Source organism: Lathamus discolor, chromosome 4 (assembly GCF_037157495.1).
Source record: "Lathamus discolor isolate bLatDis1 chromosome 4, bLatDis1.hap1, whole genome shotgun sequence".
NCBI lineage: Eukaryota > Metazoa > Chordata > Aves > Psittaciformes > Psittacidae > Lathamus > Lathamus discolor.
Genome location: NC_088887.1, coordinates 65,884,983 through 65,900,740, shown reverse-complemented (window position 1 = coordinate 65,900,740; position 15,758 = coordinate 65,884,983). Strand labels below are relative to the sequence as shown.

The following is a 15,758-nucleotide window of genomic DNA, read 5'->3' as shown; positions in this document are numbered from 1 at the left end:
GCTGAAAATATATCCTGTTTTCATTGCCAGACTTGGAAATCATAGCTTTTGCAACTATCTCTAATTATTTTCAGAGCTACATGCTTATCCTCAACAGCCAAAGTAGCTCAAATCTTCAGCTGTTTTTGAAATAATGTTTCGTTGTATTTAGTCTTAAAACAAGAATAGTATCTTCCATCTTTCAAATAAAGTTGCAAAACTTAATAAGGCAGTACCTGCAAAATGGTTATCCTGAAAGGAAATACAGTACACAGCTGACCTCAGCCATTCCACAAGGTGTGATTCAGTTTTTGAGATATTCCTATAGTTCTTTACTGCTGTGATAAAATTGTGGTGTAAATAAAAGTAGATGAATTTTCTAAATATTTGAGTGAACCTATGTTTTGAAATCTGAAAATTGGGCTGCTACATAAATGATAAATACATTTTTTTTTGTTGTATCTTTTCTTTAGGTTGGAGATATTGTAATGGTAAAAGAAGATGAAACATTCCCATGTGACTTAATATTTCTGTCAAGTAGTAGAGAAGATGGAACATGTTTTGTTACAACAGCTAGTTTGGATGGTGAATCCAGCCATAAAGTAATTAAATGTTCTAAATTTTCTTTCTGAGGCAAAGCTTGCTCTTAATTTTTCACATTTTGACTGCATGCTTATATGTGTGAGCAGATAAACTAACTTGTGTAACTTAGGTTTCTACCAATTGACTTACTTTCTCTTGAAGTAACACTTTATGGAAAGTTTAAAAATGTATGTATTTGTGACTTTGTGTCCAGTATAGGCATGCAGATTACAGAGGTAATGCACCAACTTTTTTATACTTAAATGCTTTTATGGTGACCTGATTACTGACCACACTGCAAGGTTCTTGCATGTAATGTAAGATGTTGGCCACTTAGGAGCATTTGAAGGTGCATCTTACTTGAACTATGAGCTCTTAAGTGAAAGTTAATAATCTGCATGCTGAACTGAAATATATGTGCAGATTAATGTATTCTATATCTGTCCTTTTTAATTTTATTTACACCTTGACATTTGTTCCAGACTCACTATGCTGTTCAAGATACAAAAGCATTTCACAATGAACAAGAAATGGATGCACTACATGCTACCATTGAATGTGAACAACCTCAGCCTGACCTTTATAAGTAAGAAAATATTTTTTTGCCCATTTTATGTAGTGTTCCCTAACAATAAATTGTAAGAATATCATAATGAAAATATACTGGCTGCATCTGGCTGGTTAGAGTGGGCCCCAGAGTGAGCTTCAAGTCAGGTTAGTTCTCCATCCTTGCTCTTTCCTGCAGGTAGTTCACTGGTCTGCTCTAGCACAGTGGTCTCCAAAGAGGGGTGCACAAAGCAGGCCATTTGTGTGGCAAAAATTTTAGAACTTGTGGATTTTTTTAATCTAAAAAATAAGAAAGAAATTAGGCTTTACTAATATTTAGTACATTTCTTGACACTGTCAAGAAATGGTTTGTATGTCAGAGTCCTATGTCACATACAGTTTGTGACAAGTCTTCAGGGGATGAGAGGATATTCTGCAACATGGAGAGGTTGCTTGTGGCACCATGGCTTGTTCTTTTGCTTTCAGCACACATGAATAATGAGAATATATATTGGTAGACAGCTTCTATCTCTGCTACTTTTTTGCTTGGCGCACTACTGGTCAACAAACCACAGTGGCGAATCTTTCTTTCCAAAGGCACGTGGTCTTTTTACGTCAAGTTTCATCATAACAAACTCTACAGTGTCTTTAGATGTGGCTCTGCTGTGTTGTATATTCTCTTAGCAGACAGGTTGCCAGTTCTCTGAGCCTGGGAGGTTTCCTTTTCAGGGTAACAGACCCACCAGTTCCCCAGTTTACCATCCAGAATGCTGATATCTGGCTTAATCCAGTTTGATTTGAGGTTATCCACTTAGACTGTGATATTGCAAATACGGCATACTGGATCTGACTGGAATGTAATAAATATTCTTCATAGCAGCCCATTTGCTGTAGTGTTTTTGCTTTGTAACAAAACCAGTGTTAATAACACACCCGGGTTTTTGCTGTTGCTGAAAAACTCTTGCGCAGTGTCAAGGCTTTCTCTGATTCTCACTTTGCCCTTCCAGCATGTAGGATGGGGTTGGGCAGGAGGCTGGGAGTGGACACAGCCAGGAAATTGACCTCAGCTGACCAGAGGGATGTTCTGTGCCGTATAATGTCATGCTCAGCAATAAAACTAGTAGTCATTCAAAAGTAGCTGTGGCTTGAAGACTGGCTGGGCACTGGTCTGCTTATGGGAGGTGGTGAACACTTGCCTTTGTGTCATTTGTTTTCTTTCCTTCACTTACTAATCTGTCTCTATCTTGCTTTTGCTTTTCCAGTTCTCTCTCCTGTCCTTCTAGGAAGGGAATTAGCAAGAGGCTAGTGCATGCTTAGTTGCTATCTAGCAGCAACCCACCACATAGAGATAAAATGTACTTAGAAAGGTATTCAGAGGGAAAATTGCCTATTTGCCTTACACTTTTGTTTTAAACTCAGTTGTAGGGTTTAGGTTTTGTAAAGGATAGTAATTACACTGGCTTACCTCGGGTAATTTAGGGAATAAGATTTCTTGTTATTTCTTGCTAATGGATCTACTTAGAATATTTAGTTCTAATTTTAGAATCTCTTACATCTTTTTATATGGGCATTTTACACTGACTTACTGTTCTGTGTATTTTTCTGTTTACATGTATCTCCATGTTCTTGTTTATGTTCTGGGTGACCAGAGCTTGTTCAACTGGAGGGTGCTCACTGTAATAAATACTTTGTAGAAAATATTTCTCAAATAATCTATTCTGACATATGTTTTTTGAAGTGAGGGTAATTTTCTTTGTTTTTAAATGTGTATGTGTGGTGCGTATATATCTGTAATGTACATTAAACTGAAATATTTGGACAAATATGCATAATAATACACAAATTAGCAACGTTGTTAAGCTACTTCTATACTTCCCTTGCAGATTTGTTGGTCGAATAAATGTTTACCATGATAGGAATGAGCCTACTGCAAGGTAGGGAAAATCCAGAGTTTTTACACACTTAAACATTTCCAAGGTTGTGCTGATTTTAGCCAGGGTACAGTTAATTTTCTTCATAGTAGCTGGTACTGGGACTGTGTTTTGGATTTGTGCTGGAAACTGTTGATAATTCAGGGTCAAGGCTTTTTCTGCCTCTCGCCCCATCAGGAAGTAGACTGGGGTGCACAAGAGATTAGAAGGGGACACAGCCAGGACAGATGACCCCAGCTGACCAGAGGGATATCTCAAACCATGTGGCATCATGCTCAGCGTATACAGCTGGGGAAAGAAGGAGGAAGGGGAGAATGTTCATAGTAATGGCATTTGTCTACCTAAGTCATTGTTACATGTGATGGAGCCCTGCTGTCCTGGAGATGGCTGAACCCCTGCCTGCTGATGGGAAGTGGTGCCTATTAAACTGTCTCTATCTCAACCCAGGAGTTTTCTTCATTTTACTCTTCTGATTTTCTCCCACCCCATTGAGGGCAAGTGTGTGGGGCTTAGTTGCTGGCTGAGGTTAAAACACGACAAGGTGCCAATAGGTATCAGTGGTGAACATTACCTTTGGTTCACCAACAGCATGCTGCCTTGTCTTATTAATAGAATGTTTTTCTCGTACAAGTTTCCAGACTTATTTCATATATAAGTATTTCATATTTTAATCAGATAGATTTATTTATATTTTTGTCTTTATTCAACTTCAATTTCATTTGACGTGTATTTAGTTTCTAAATTATGTTGATAGGATTTTGACCGTGCTTGTACAATACTGCTCTATTAGCAGGAGATCCTGGTAGCGCACTAAACAATATGAATAGTATCACTTGTGTATTTCTCTGTTTTTTTCTCTTAGAAATTTAAGAATATGAACATGCCCAATACAGTGTTTAGTTTTAGTAGCTGGTTTTGTACATTTTTCTAAAATGTCTAGTGTTGTGTGTTCAGGAAGGCAACGTCCAAGGTAATTAATTTTGTATGTTCTGTAGGATGTGATGATCTGTTACCCTGGGTCTGGCACTTAGAAGGGTCTCCCTCCTGTGCAAATAGGCTTTATCCTGAAGGGAGTGCACTGCTTTGTGCTCAAGGAGCAGTCTCAGGACATTCCTTGTCAGCAAAATAAAGAAGAAAAAATGAAGCAGTCAAAAGAGGCACGAGTCTTCCTGTCTTTTCTGCCTAGTATCTTTTGTATACCACCAAGGAAGAGACTGTACCTCATTTTGTTCAGGTCCTTGGTACAAAGAAGCAAAACAATAGGAGGGAAGGCTTCTTGCTCTTGTGATATCCTAGACTCCAGCATATGGGTGGTGTACAAGTGTGTCTACATGTCTGGTTTCTATCACAGTCTGCTATGGAAACTGCCTTTTTTTTTTTTTTTTTAACTTCTTTCTCTTTAAAGATTGACTAATACAGGTGGTTGGGAATGAACTTGGGTGGGAGAGGACAGTAAAATAAGCAAAAAATACCTTTTTAATCTCAACAGCAATACATTGATCTGTGTATAACACAAGAAGAAAGTCTGTGGCATTAAGACATATTCTTTGGACAGCACTATCAGAGCAATGGGTATTTTTTACTATATTGGGATATAATGTCTTATAATCCAAGTAATTCGTATAACATCACACCAGTGGTTTAGATTAAACTAGTTTCATGATGTATGGCCTGGGATGTTTTTTTAGATTTTTGTCTTTAGAGTTTCTTGATTTTGGAGCACTTTGAAAAAGCTGAACACATTAAAAAAACATTTGGAACACATTAAAAATACCTGAACTTCTTGGTTTTTTTCATTACTGTATATATGGTCTGATAATTCTACATGCTTTCTGTCTGTAAAGTAGTCCTTGGTTTTGCACTAATATGGTGATTTATTTTAAATTGCATAGGGATCCTTACATTAATTTCCTTATTCCTCAATAAACTATTTTACCTATATTCAACTTTATGCTTTGAAATGTATACAGTAAATATCAAACAATACCTTATATGCCATTGATACTTAAAATGGAAGTATGTGTTGTCCTTAATAAGTAATTCTAACATGCGGGATACTATAGTTTTATACAAGCCTAAAAAAGATTTGAGTTGGTGTTTTTAAAGGTAAGCACCTTGCTATTAGGATCATGAGTCTTTATTTAGGTACCTGCATATGTGGTTCTTGGATGCATTGGTTTAAGACTTCAATTGTGAAATTATGAGCTTAATTTTAGGCATCTGCCTATTTTTAACTGAAAGCTTTAAATATGCCTAGTAATTTTGTTACACAAAGTAAAAATATTTGACTAAAACTAATTTCATCTTTTATGTGGCTTCTACTAAGGTCTGCTGTTTCTCTCTAAACATTTATATTTTGTAACATTTATCTTTTGCAGGCCATTAGGATCTGAAAACCTGCTTCTTAGAGGAGCCACTTTAAAGAATACAGAAAAAATCTTTGGTAAATCTTTCTGTTGATTATTTAAATGGACTGTGAAGTAGCAAGCAAACATTAAACAAGGCTACAACCCTACAGTTGCTAGTGACCATAGGATTTCTAATGAGTCACTTGATTACAACTTTTTAATAAGGTTTACTGTTATAATTGCAGTGAAGTAACTATTAATGATGTATAATGACTATAGAGAGTTTTGGGGAGGAGGATTTTATTGTTTGTCTTTAAGGATTACTTAAGGTGACTCAAGAAGACGACTCAACTTCATGTAAATATATGGCTTTTGAGCACTGGGAATTGATGATGTTGTCCCAAAGCAGTTAACAAGCCTGTTGAAAAATCTGTATAATCTGTTTTGCTTATTTGTTGAAACAGACAACCCAACCAGATACAAATATGGTTGATCAAAAAAAAAATCAATCCACTTAAACAGTTCCTGATCAAAATCAGACTTTCTGTTAGCAAGTATACTTTATATGTACAAATTGTCTTCATTCTATAGAAAATGTTGCATATTTTAGCAGAAATTGGAAGCACAAACTGAGAAATTTTTTTGATTTTTTTTTTAAATTCTTCAAGAAAGCCTAGTGGGAGTAGTAGTTCTTTTATAACAAGCCAGTCTTTATCAGTGACTAAAGGAAGAAGGATCCAAATCATCCTTTATCATTTACAACTTCCGTACTCCCAAGAAAGATCAGTGATAGCCATGAACTTAGCCCAAACTACCAAAATCTTGCAACTTTTTCTCAAAAGAGAGTGCAAAAAGTATGTATTAGTTTAAACTTCCTCTTTTTGCTTTTAGTTGTAGTCTAAAATAGATGAACTAATATGATCAGTTTGTAGAAAGTATTTTTGTAAATTTCAGAAGATGGTTTTAATATTTCTGTTGAGTATCGGGCAGAAATGTTCCTAATGAGTGGTTGTTTCTGGTCTGCTTACATATGCAGCATTTGCCATTACCCCAGCACAATCTATATCCTGAATTATTTTATTTGGTGATGTACAGGTGTGCTTGCTTAAGTACTTTTAAGTCCATCATCTTGTTTACAGCTTCTTTTAGTTGCTGTGTTCAGTCTTCTGAGGTTTAGTCTTTTGATCTGTGTTCTCAACAGGAAATTTGTAATGTCAAACGATCACTCTTTTCATGAATTAGAAAATTTTACTGAAGCAAGCAAAATTCATGGTTGCCTTTTATTCTTCTTGGATGTATCCTGTAGTTTAGCCCTAGCTGGATTTTCTTTCACGATGTATGACTTGGATTATCAAATTGTAGCCATTAAAGAGAATTTAAAAATGCAAGGCAATTTATTCAAAACCCCAATTTAGATTATCTTTGATACATAGCAACCTGTTAGCTATTGGGAACTGTGACTCTGGAATGGGATGTAAATGCTGCTTAAAATTTCCTTCTAAGAACTTCATTAAAGCTATTTCTAGTTTCTGAGTATCATCCAAATCTTTGTTCTTTTTCTTCAGACTATAGAGAATTAAAGAAATAATGGGAGTATAATAATGAAGTAAATTGTGCTTTTATGAAGTTGTTGTGCTGTGTAATCGTTAGTAAAACAAGTTGTCTAATTTCAGGTGTTGCTATCTACACTGGCATGGAAACTAAGATGGCATTAAATTATCAGGCAAAATCACAGAAACGATCTGCTGTAGAAAAGTAAAATTTCTAATATTTATTTTGGGGGTGGAAAACTGCATGTTCGGATGGTGAATAAAAGGGGATTTTTTGTTTGGTTTTTATTTTACTAAATGTGTATGTTTCATTAGAGGTAGAGGGACTTAACGGTTTGTCTTCAGTAAAAACAAATATGTTTGATGCCCTTTAGTTTGGATCAACTGCGGTAACACAAAGCCTGTCTGTGGCAGGTTTCCCATAGAATCATAGAATAGTTAGGGTTGGAAAGGACCTCAAGATCATCTAGTTCCAGCCCCCCTGCCATGGGCAGGGACATCTCACACTAAACCATCCCACACAAGGATTCGTCCAACCTGGCCTTGAACACCGCCAGGGATGGAGCACTCACAACCTCCCTGGGCAACCGATTCCAGTGCCTCACCACCCTAACAGGAAAGAATTTCCTCCTTATATCCAATCTAAACTTCCCCTGTTTAAGTTTTAACCCCTTACCCCTTGTCCTGTCACTACAGTCCCTGACGAAGAGTCCCTCCCCATAGTTTAGCTAAAACTAGAAGTTCCATGCAGGGCATATGTAATGGGAAAGGAAGACACTGCTATTCTCAAGGAACGAGCTGACATTGGTTGCTTACTTTTTTAAAGAGAGATAAGTATTCTTTAGTCCTACTCTTCTATCTGAAATCATCAGCTCTGAGTAAGGTGTCCAACCTTTGTGGAAAAAAGAGGTGTTGATTAAGGCAAGATGTACTGATCAGCTGACAGCCCTTCTCTTACACAGTGACTGAGCATTGGTGATGTGTCTTTTTCAGTTCTTATTGATGTATAACCCGTGGCTTCTAGTTCATGCCCATCATCAGTAACATAATTTTAAATGTGAAGTGTTCTTGCTCTTTTTTTAGATCTGTCTAGAAAGAGTTAAATCATTACAGCTACATAGCAAAATGTTCCCAATAGATTTATATTCCATGAAAGTACTTATGTGAGTGTTTTATTATCAATTCAGAGAAATGGCATAAAAAGATCTGCAGATACATGTCTGGTTATTCTGTTATGATTCCATCTATGCTATTGTTTTCACTAATGTACTAGGTTTGGTAAGGTGTCACACACATTTTGGAAAACAATTACAGCAGTTTACATTGTAAATAGAAAATCGTTCTCAATAATATTTTTCTGTGTTGGGAAACCCTGTAGAAAAGTTATATAACATCGTAGTGTTAGACTTGCAGCAAGTGTTAAGATGAAGCACAAATGTAACATTTTTCAATGAACTGTAGTTTATGTGCTAATGGAGTTCTCACTTTGCTTGCCTTTATGGTTTTTTTTTAGATCAATGAATGTATTCCTTATTGTATACCTCTGTATTCTCATCAGTAAAGCGCTAATAAATACTGTCCTGAAGTATGTCTGGCAGAGTGAACCGTTTCGTGATGAGCCATGGTATAATCAGAAAACAGAGCCAGAAAGGAAAAGAAATTTGGTATGGAAATAAATTTAAACACTAAAAAAGTTTTACTAAACCTGTAATGTGTAAGAGTCCTACTGAAAAGTGTATACAGCCTGCTTACTTACTGATCATAAAATGTTGCTTTTGTTTGCTAATAGTGGTGACAGTATGTTTGCAGAAAGCTTGTATATTAAATTTTTGCACTCAAGTTATACATATGCATTTAACTGATGAGAAAATGTCATGTTTAATATAAGAACTGCCCTCTTGCAGAGAAATAAGGACTGAAAGGTGTCTGACAGCTGTTGGCAATCATATAACAGATGCGTTCAAAAGAATCCACTGTGGGAATCTGTGTAACAATACCCCTTAAAAGCTTAGTTTGATATAGCTCTGTAACTCTGTCATGAGCACTAGAGACCCACAAAAGTGTTGCCAGTGTCTGATGACCCTACCAGAGAAAGGACATAGTCCAGAATGAATACCCACATGATCCAAAGTAACAAACCGAGCCCAGCTCTACAGAAAGCACAATATTCTGACACTAAATCTTTCCAGTGAGACTAGGGGAAAATTTTCTTGGTTACCCTAAATGCATGATGGACGCACACTAGCCAGGCATGTTGTAGATTTTTCATTACCACCAGTAGCACCATCTCAGCCTGCTTAGCAGGTTGACTATGCTTCCACAAGTCTCCACCACTGAAACAATTGAGCTAGGTTACATGCACACATTTTACTTGTGTTGAGAGAAGGAAGGGAAACCCTTTATTCATTAATGAAATGCTGCCTGAAAGTTATGTAATTGATAATCCTTGAATGAATTGCTGCAGGTTTATGTTGCTTTTCTTGTAATTTGTGGATGTGCATGTTGCCATTTTCCTTGTTCTCATGCAGATGTTCACCACTCTCATGAGTTGCTCTAGAATTTACAACCATGATGTGTGACTATACACCTGTAAAGAAAAATACAAATTTTAAGAAGTTTTTTTCTTTATGCCAAATCAGTTGTGATGTTATATCATGAAAGCACACACTTGTGTTGAACTGTGAGCTGTGAAAAGTGTTGCTTACTGTTTGAAAGTTACTAGAAAAAAAATAATCTGCAAATGTATGTAGTCTTCTTTTGTTTTTTGACGGTACCTGAAAAATCAATATTTTCATCTTGTTTCTTTGGCAGTTTCTTCGAGCTTTTACAGATTTCCTTGCATTCATGGTTCTTTTCAACTACATTATTCCTGTATCGATGTACGTCACTGTGGAAATGCAGAAATTTCTCGGTTCTTACTTCCTTACATGGGATGAGGAAATGTTTGATGAGGACACAGGTGAAGGACCACTGGTGAATACTTCTGACCTCAATGAAGAGCTGGGACAGGTAAATTTTAACAAATGATAATTTTTTTCAGCCTTTTCTACCATAAGTTTTTATTTTAAAGTTGTTAGGGTTTTTTTTTTTTCAGCTTGAAATATTGAAAAATTCAATATTGAGACAAAAGGAGTGTTTCCAGGGCAGTAACAGTGCCCAGGTGTATAACTGTATATGACCATTAGTGCAGAATCATCACTTAAACTAATGTAATTGTAGTGGGGAATTCTGATACCACCCTAAGGACCATTCTGACAGAAACTGATCTAAATCCAGGCATGTACATTAAATAATGATCCATGGGAAATTGAATTCATGTGCATTTTGTTTCCATAAATATCTGTCTTCCAGCAAGAAAGCAATTAAAAAACAAAAAGGAGATTGGGAGAAGAGAGAAAATAGATTAAACACATTATTTTTATGTGTTATGAGGCAGAAGATAGCTTTGCTGAGAGTCTTGTGTGATAAAATCTTTCCAGGCCCAATATCTGTGGAAGATGACTCCCAAAAGAAATTGTTGTCTTCTTTTTCTGAAAGAGCATGCATAAGGATCTTTAAAGGAAGATGTAACCCAGTAATAATCTCAGTTTTGTTAAGAGACCTTGGAAAATCTCTGTTCACATTCCTGCTGTTTTTAATTTGTGCTTATTTGCAGATCGAGTATGTCTTCACAGATAAAACAGGAACGTTAACTGAGAACAACATGGAATTTGTAGAATGTTGCATTGAAGGGCATGTTTATGTGCCACATGTTATCTGCAATGGCCAAATTCTCCATGATTGTACAGGCATTGATATGATTGATTCTTCTCCAGGAGGAAGTGGAAAGGTATTATGACTTGTTCCTGGTTTTTATAATGAAAAATGGAAATTGAACTGTACTGATGTGAAGGGAATATTAGAAATACAACATTCTTGGATTTCACTAATCATAGTAGATAATTGCAGGAAATTCATCATAGCACAGACATTTTCATTTCCTAGTTTAAACTAAGATTGGAAGACTTAATGGGAAGTTTCCCAACTTACTGCAGATGTAAAACTGAATCAAATAAAACCCCAAAATACAGAACTTTCTTCAGTTAATAGCTGAAGAAATGTAACAGCTGGTTTCCATTTAATATTAGCTGTAATAGGGAAAGCAAGGCAAGGAACTCCTCAAGGGTGAAAATGAGTGTTCAAGGCAAACAGTCATCACTGAGTGAATATGTGGCCAGAGAATGGTTTATGATTAAATTAAATTACTTTTAAATGTGGCTTAATATAGACACATCTGAAATGTGTTATACACAGCAGGTATGTGCTGCTGCTTTTTTGCTGTGTAAAGCAAAGTTAGGTGAAAGTTAAGGAGTTTTCATATGTCAACTAATGAGTAGGTTGGAAATGGGCAGGGTAATCATAGCCAAAGGACAATGGGTATATTTTTAAATATATCAGTACAGTCTCAAATCATAGTTGGGCCATACCCTTCACTATGCCAAAACAAGGCCTCTTAAAATATGTTGATATAATTCAGCAGCCTTATGGCTGGCACCCACAGCCCTCAGAATGGGGTCCCAAGGTGTTTTTATCTTGGAATTATAATGGCACAGTCAGTTTGTACTGAACAGCACAGAAGAATAAGATTCGGACACAAAGTGATAGGTAGAATACAGTCAGGTATCCATGAAACAGAAATATTTTTCTGTTGTCAGAAGCTGTCATTACCAAACCATCTGAAACTTCACAGAAGTTGTTGTCTCCAGCTGCCAAAATGTCTACACTCCTATTTTATATAGCTCTTAAAGATACTCAAGCTGCCTAAGGAATTGAAATATGTAAACCCTGTTAAGACTTGTGCTTCAGGTGCTGCGTCCCTCTGTCTGGACTCAGGACTCTCAACTGGTACCTCGACTAGTATATGATACAGTTTGTTCAAAATTTAAGTAAAAGTAAAGTTAAAAAACCTTTAGCCACATCTAGGACCCAGGAAGCAAGAGATGTACACTCTTTTGGGCATCAGGAGCTTGGCTTGCATGGCAATGCTAGTAGCAATAGCAGCTGTTGAGCAGTTGTGTGTACCACTGGGAAAGACTTGGCTCCCCCTAAAGGGCAGTTGACCTGTGACATTGCCTTTATCTGATAGAAACAGTAGTAATTAGCGACATGGAAAACTTTTCCTTCGGCAGGTTATCAAAGCAGTGCATGAAAGTGGTAACACATAATGGCAACTATTTCTTTTATGTTTTAGGAGAGAGAGGAGCTATTTTTCCGAGCTCTTTGTCTTTGCCACACCGTTCAGGTAAAAGATGATGATAGTGTAGATGGATTAAAGAAAAGCCAGCTCTCAAGAAGATCTTGCATATATATATCATCATCACCAGATGAAGTTGCTCTAGTTGAGGGAATACAGAGGTATGTGTATAATTACATATTATATTTTTAAGCACCATATAGGCACAGCTGATGATTTTCTCAACATACAGTCACGACTGCTCATATTCGTAAATCAAATAAAACAGTTAGGTTGGGTTTTGTGGTTTGGGGGGTGTGTGTTTTGGTCACCAGTTCCCCCTTCCTACCCTCAAAAGAAGCTCAGTCTTAAATCCTTATGACATGCTTAAACTGAATAATTATGTATTTGTTGTCTTAATTCTCTTGATATGTGTTTCATTTCACAGACTTGGTTACACCTATCTAAGGCTGAAGGACAATTTTATGGAGATTGTAAATCGGGAAAATAACATAGAGAAGTGAGTGGCTAAAAACACAACAAAATAGACAGATGAGGATATTTGTGACGTAATCTAATAGTTGCTGATAGTTTTAGGAACTATGGTTAGGTTATTTTTCCTTTGTTATATGGTGAGTAATAATTTTTTAATAGAAAATGGTGTGTACCGAGTTTGTCGTTCACAAATAATCTGTATTTACAGGAGGGTAATATCTGTCGAATAAATTTTTATAGCGGGTTCAAAGAAAAATTTGAACAGGTACTGTTCTTGTTATTTTCCTTTGACAGAATAGATTTTGTTGCCCATAATATGAGTAAAATTTTCAGTAACATTTTAGTAGTAGAGCTGTTCAGTGGGATGCATGTACTTTCAAAAATGTTGCTTTCCACTTCTGTAGAAGTTTACTGGTAAAGTCTATCATATATCTGAGTCTTCCTACATGTGCATTCTGCTAACTACACAGGGATTCTTGGACACAAATATAGGAACCCTGCTGGCATTTTTCCCCCTTTTAGGGGAATATAGAGGATTTTTCCTGAAAGTTACTTCAGACTTTTGTGGCTCAGTTCATAAGAACTGCATTCAGTATCATTTGGTGGTTTTTGAAAGTCCTAAAATTACTAGGAATTTTCTCCAAAATGCATCACGGTTTGTAGATACAGGTCTGATCCAACTCCTTGTTAGAATCTGTTGTAACTTCTTAATGAGCAAAGCTCTGTGGCTTTGCACAGGTTTGAATACCAGACTGTTGCAAGGAACTGAATGACCTAATTAAAGAAGTAGATCTGTTTTATGAGCTATGTATTAACAGGAATAGTCAAAATTAGAAAAATATTATATAAAGACTTCTTTGTAAACGCTGATGCATTTCAAGTTCTAAGGCTATCCCTAGCTATTATACATAGGAATTTACTTTATAAGCAGTATAGTGCTCTACTGCAAGGTTTCTAGTCTTATAAATAAATTATATTGACTATATACTAAAGATGCTTATGAACATGATGCAGACAAATTCTGTTTCAAGTAATTAGGAGCTAGGGGCCTCCCCTGTTTCTTATTTATAACATGCTGTTTAACACTGTGGAAGTTCACATTCTGTAGTACTCAATATAATTTTCCATGTTAGAATTCATGTTTTAATTGATATGCTTGAAGTTGTAACAACCAATTTAGGGATCTGGAAAAGCAGAGTTATTTAAAAAATCATTCTGTTTCTGTTCCAGGTTTGAATTATTGGAGGTTTTGAGTTTTGATTCTGTGAGACGGCGAATGAGTGTAATTGTTAGATCTTCAACAGGTAGGGCTGTCGCATCCTGTTTCCTCTTAAGTGTTTTTGTTTCACTTGAATTTATTGAGGTTTACCAAAGATTTAAGCATTAATCACAGTCTGTGTGTCTGTCTTCATAAAAAAGGGGACTAGGTACCAGCATGACTGCAAATGCTATAAAATTTGGAAGAAATGCTTTTGAAGACTTAGTAATTCACATGACTTTTTGAAGAAGGATATATTTGGCCATTTTGAATTCCATATGCTGTCTCTTTCAGGTCATATATTTCTGTTTTGTAAGGGAGCAGATTCTTCCATATTTCCTAGAGTTAAGGAAGGCAAAATTGACCAAATACGATCCAGAGTTGAACGCAATGCAGTGGTAAGATTCCATCTTATTGATCTGTTCATATGATATCAGTGAAAAAAAAACCCACCAGAAATTAAGTGTTCTGATTTCCTGCTTGATCAGCTAACAGATTTGTCTTTCCAGGCACTGAGGTTATTCTGTGCCAAAGTGCACACAGGCTGTATGAGTAGCAGTCTCTGTTACTCTTTTATTTTAATTTCTCCTCCATCTCATCTTCCAAAAGGCAGTTAATAGTCAGATACGAATGCACAGATATGCACAACTGTGTGTTACACCAGAAGTCATCAATTAGCTTTTTAGTATGGCATTTTCACAACTCCAGTGGTTTGAGTTAACATTTGAGTGAAAGAAAAGTGAAAAACTTCACTGAAAATTTAATTTCTATTTTCAGTCCCCAGCCTTAACAGTTGTACTTTGCTGCCTTTTATTGTTTTACAAGCTCTTAAAAGGGAAAATCTATTAGAGCACAGTGTAGCAACAAATATGTTGCTTATGGGGAAACAGTGTAGTTATCATCCTTCCATTTTTGCTTGCTAAAAATGAGCTGTGACTGGTCTAATCACCTTTAAAAGAAATGCAGACTTGGTTTTACCCAAAAGTAGTATTTGGAGTTGAAAAATACTGAATTTTGCTGTGTTGAAAAATATGCAGAACCCACTGCTATGTAATATGACTGATAGTCTTATAAATAGGGTAAAATTTTCTGGCAGCTAGTACTTGAACTGAAAACGAAGTATTATTACAGGTATGTGAAAAAATACCTAGTGTTAGCTGCCTTTTTTTGATGGGAAACATCAAAGCTCTTTTGTCAATGTGCTTTGCTAAGCTTTACTAAAAAAACAGCTGTTTGATAATTACAACTGAAGGATGCTTAATGAAACTAAGGGAGTATTTTATGGATCATATCCATTCAGTGTCTATCAGGAAAAAAAATCCAGACCAACAGACATTTCTTCATCTTGGATAACTGGAAATAGGGCTGGCGCCTACATAGAGGGGCCTCTGAAACAAGATACAGGCAACCACCTGGCACCTACCCTTATGAATAGCAAGAGTCAGGGAGCTATTTTAATACTTCTCGTTTGGACTGGTAATAAGTAACTATACAAAGACCTGGTAAAGTGCCATAGTGTGAGAGGCAATATATTTGAGGTGGCAAAACTTGTGTTATAGCTGTTTTTTTTTTTAATGCAGTCTATATAATTTTTCTTACTCATTACACAGTCCAAAAGTCCAATCCAGTCTGAAACACCCACAGCTTAATTCTGTTTTCAGTTGACTGAAATGGCATAGTTGAATTTTCACTTTCAGCACTCTGGTGTTTTGCCCCTGCCTCAAAATCACTCTGCAGAGCTACTATTTATATTACTGTTATTTATTCTGATTCATCTGCTTAACTACACATGTAAGGAGGGAAACCTTTACCCTGACTCTCATTTCCCTACTAATCTCATGCATCCAGCTGGGTTGC

At 36.2% G+C, this 15,758-nt stretch overlaps 1 protein-coding gene across 2 annotated transcripts in view; it reads left to right on the top strand.

The window, feature by feature from the left end:
- ATP11A (ATPase phospholipid transporting 11A) overlaps positions 1-15,758 on the top strand; it is a 116,090-nt gene that overhangs the window by 72,799 nt on the left and 27,533 nt on the right. For both annotated transcript variants that reach the window (XM_065677901.1, XM_065677902.1), the window contains exons 6-17: positions 453-581; positions 1,044-1,147; positions 2,991-3,041; positions 5,417-5,481; positions 7,060-7,141; positions 8,450-8,600; positions 9,748-9,945; positions 10,592-10,765; positions 12,167-12,330; positions 12,597-12,668; positions 13,874-13,947; positions 14,196-14,299. In XM_065677901.1, coding sequence (XP_065533973.1) covers positions 453-581; positions 1,044-1,147; positions 2,991-3,041; positions 5,417-5,481; positions 7,060-7,141; positions 8,450-8,600; positions 9,748-9,945; positions 10,592-10,765; positions 12,167-12,330; positions 12,597-12,668; positions 13,874-13,947; positions 14,196-14,299 — 1,368 coding nt within the window. The remainder of the gene's footprint in view (positions 1-452; positions 582-1,043; positions 1,148-2,990; positions 3,042-5,416; positions 5,482-7,059; positions 7,142-8,449; positions 8,601-9,747; positions 9,946-10,591; positions 10,766-12,166; positions 12,331-12,596; positions 12,669-13,873; positions 13,948-14,195; positions 14,300-15,758) is intronic.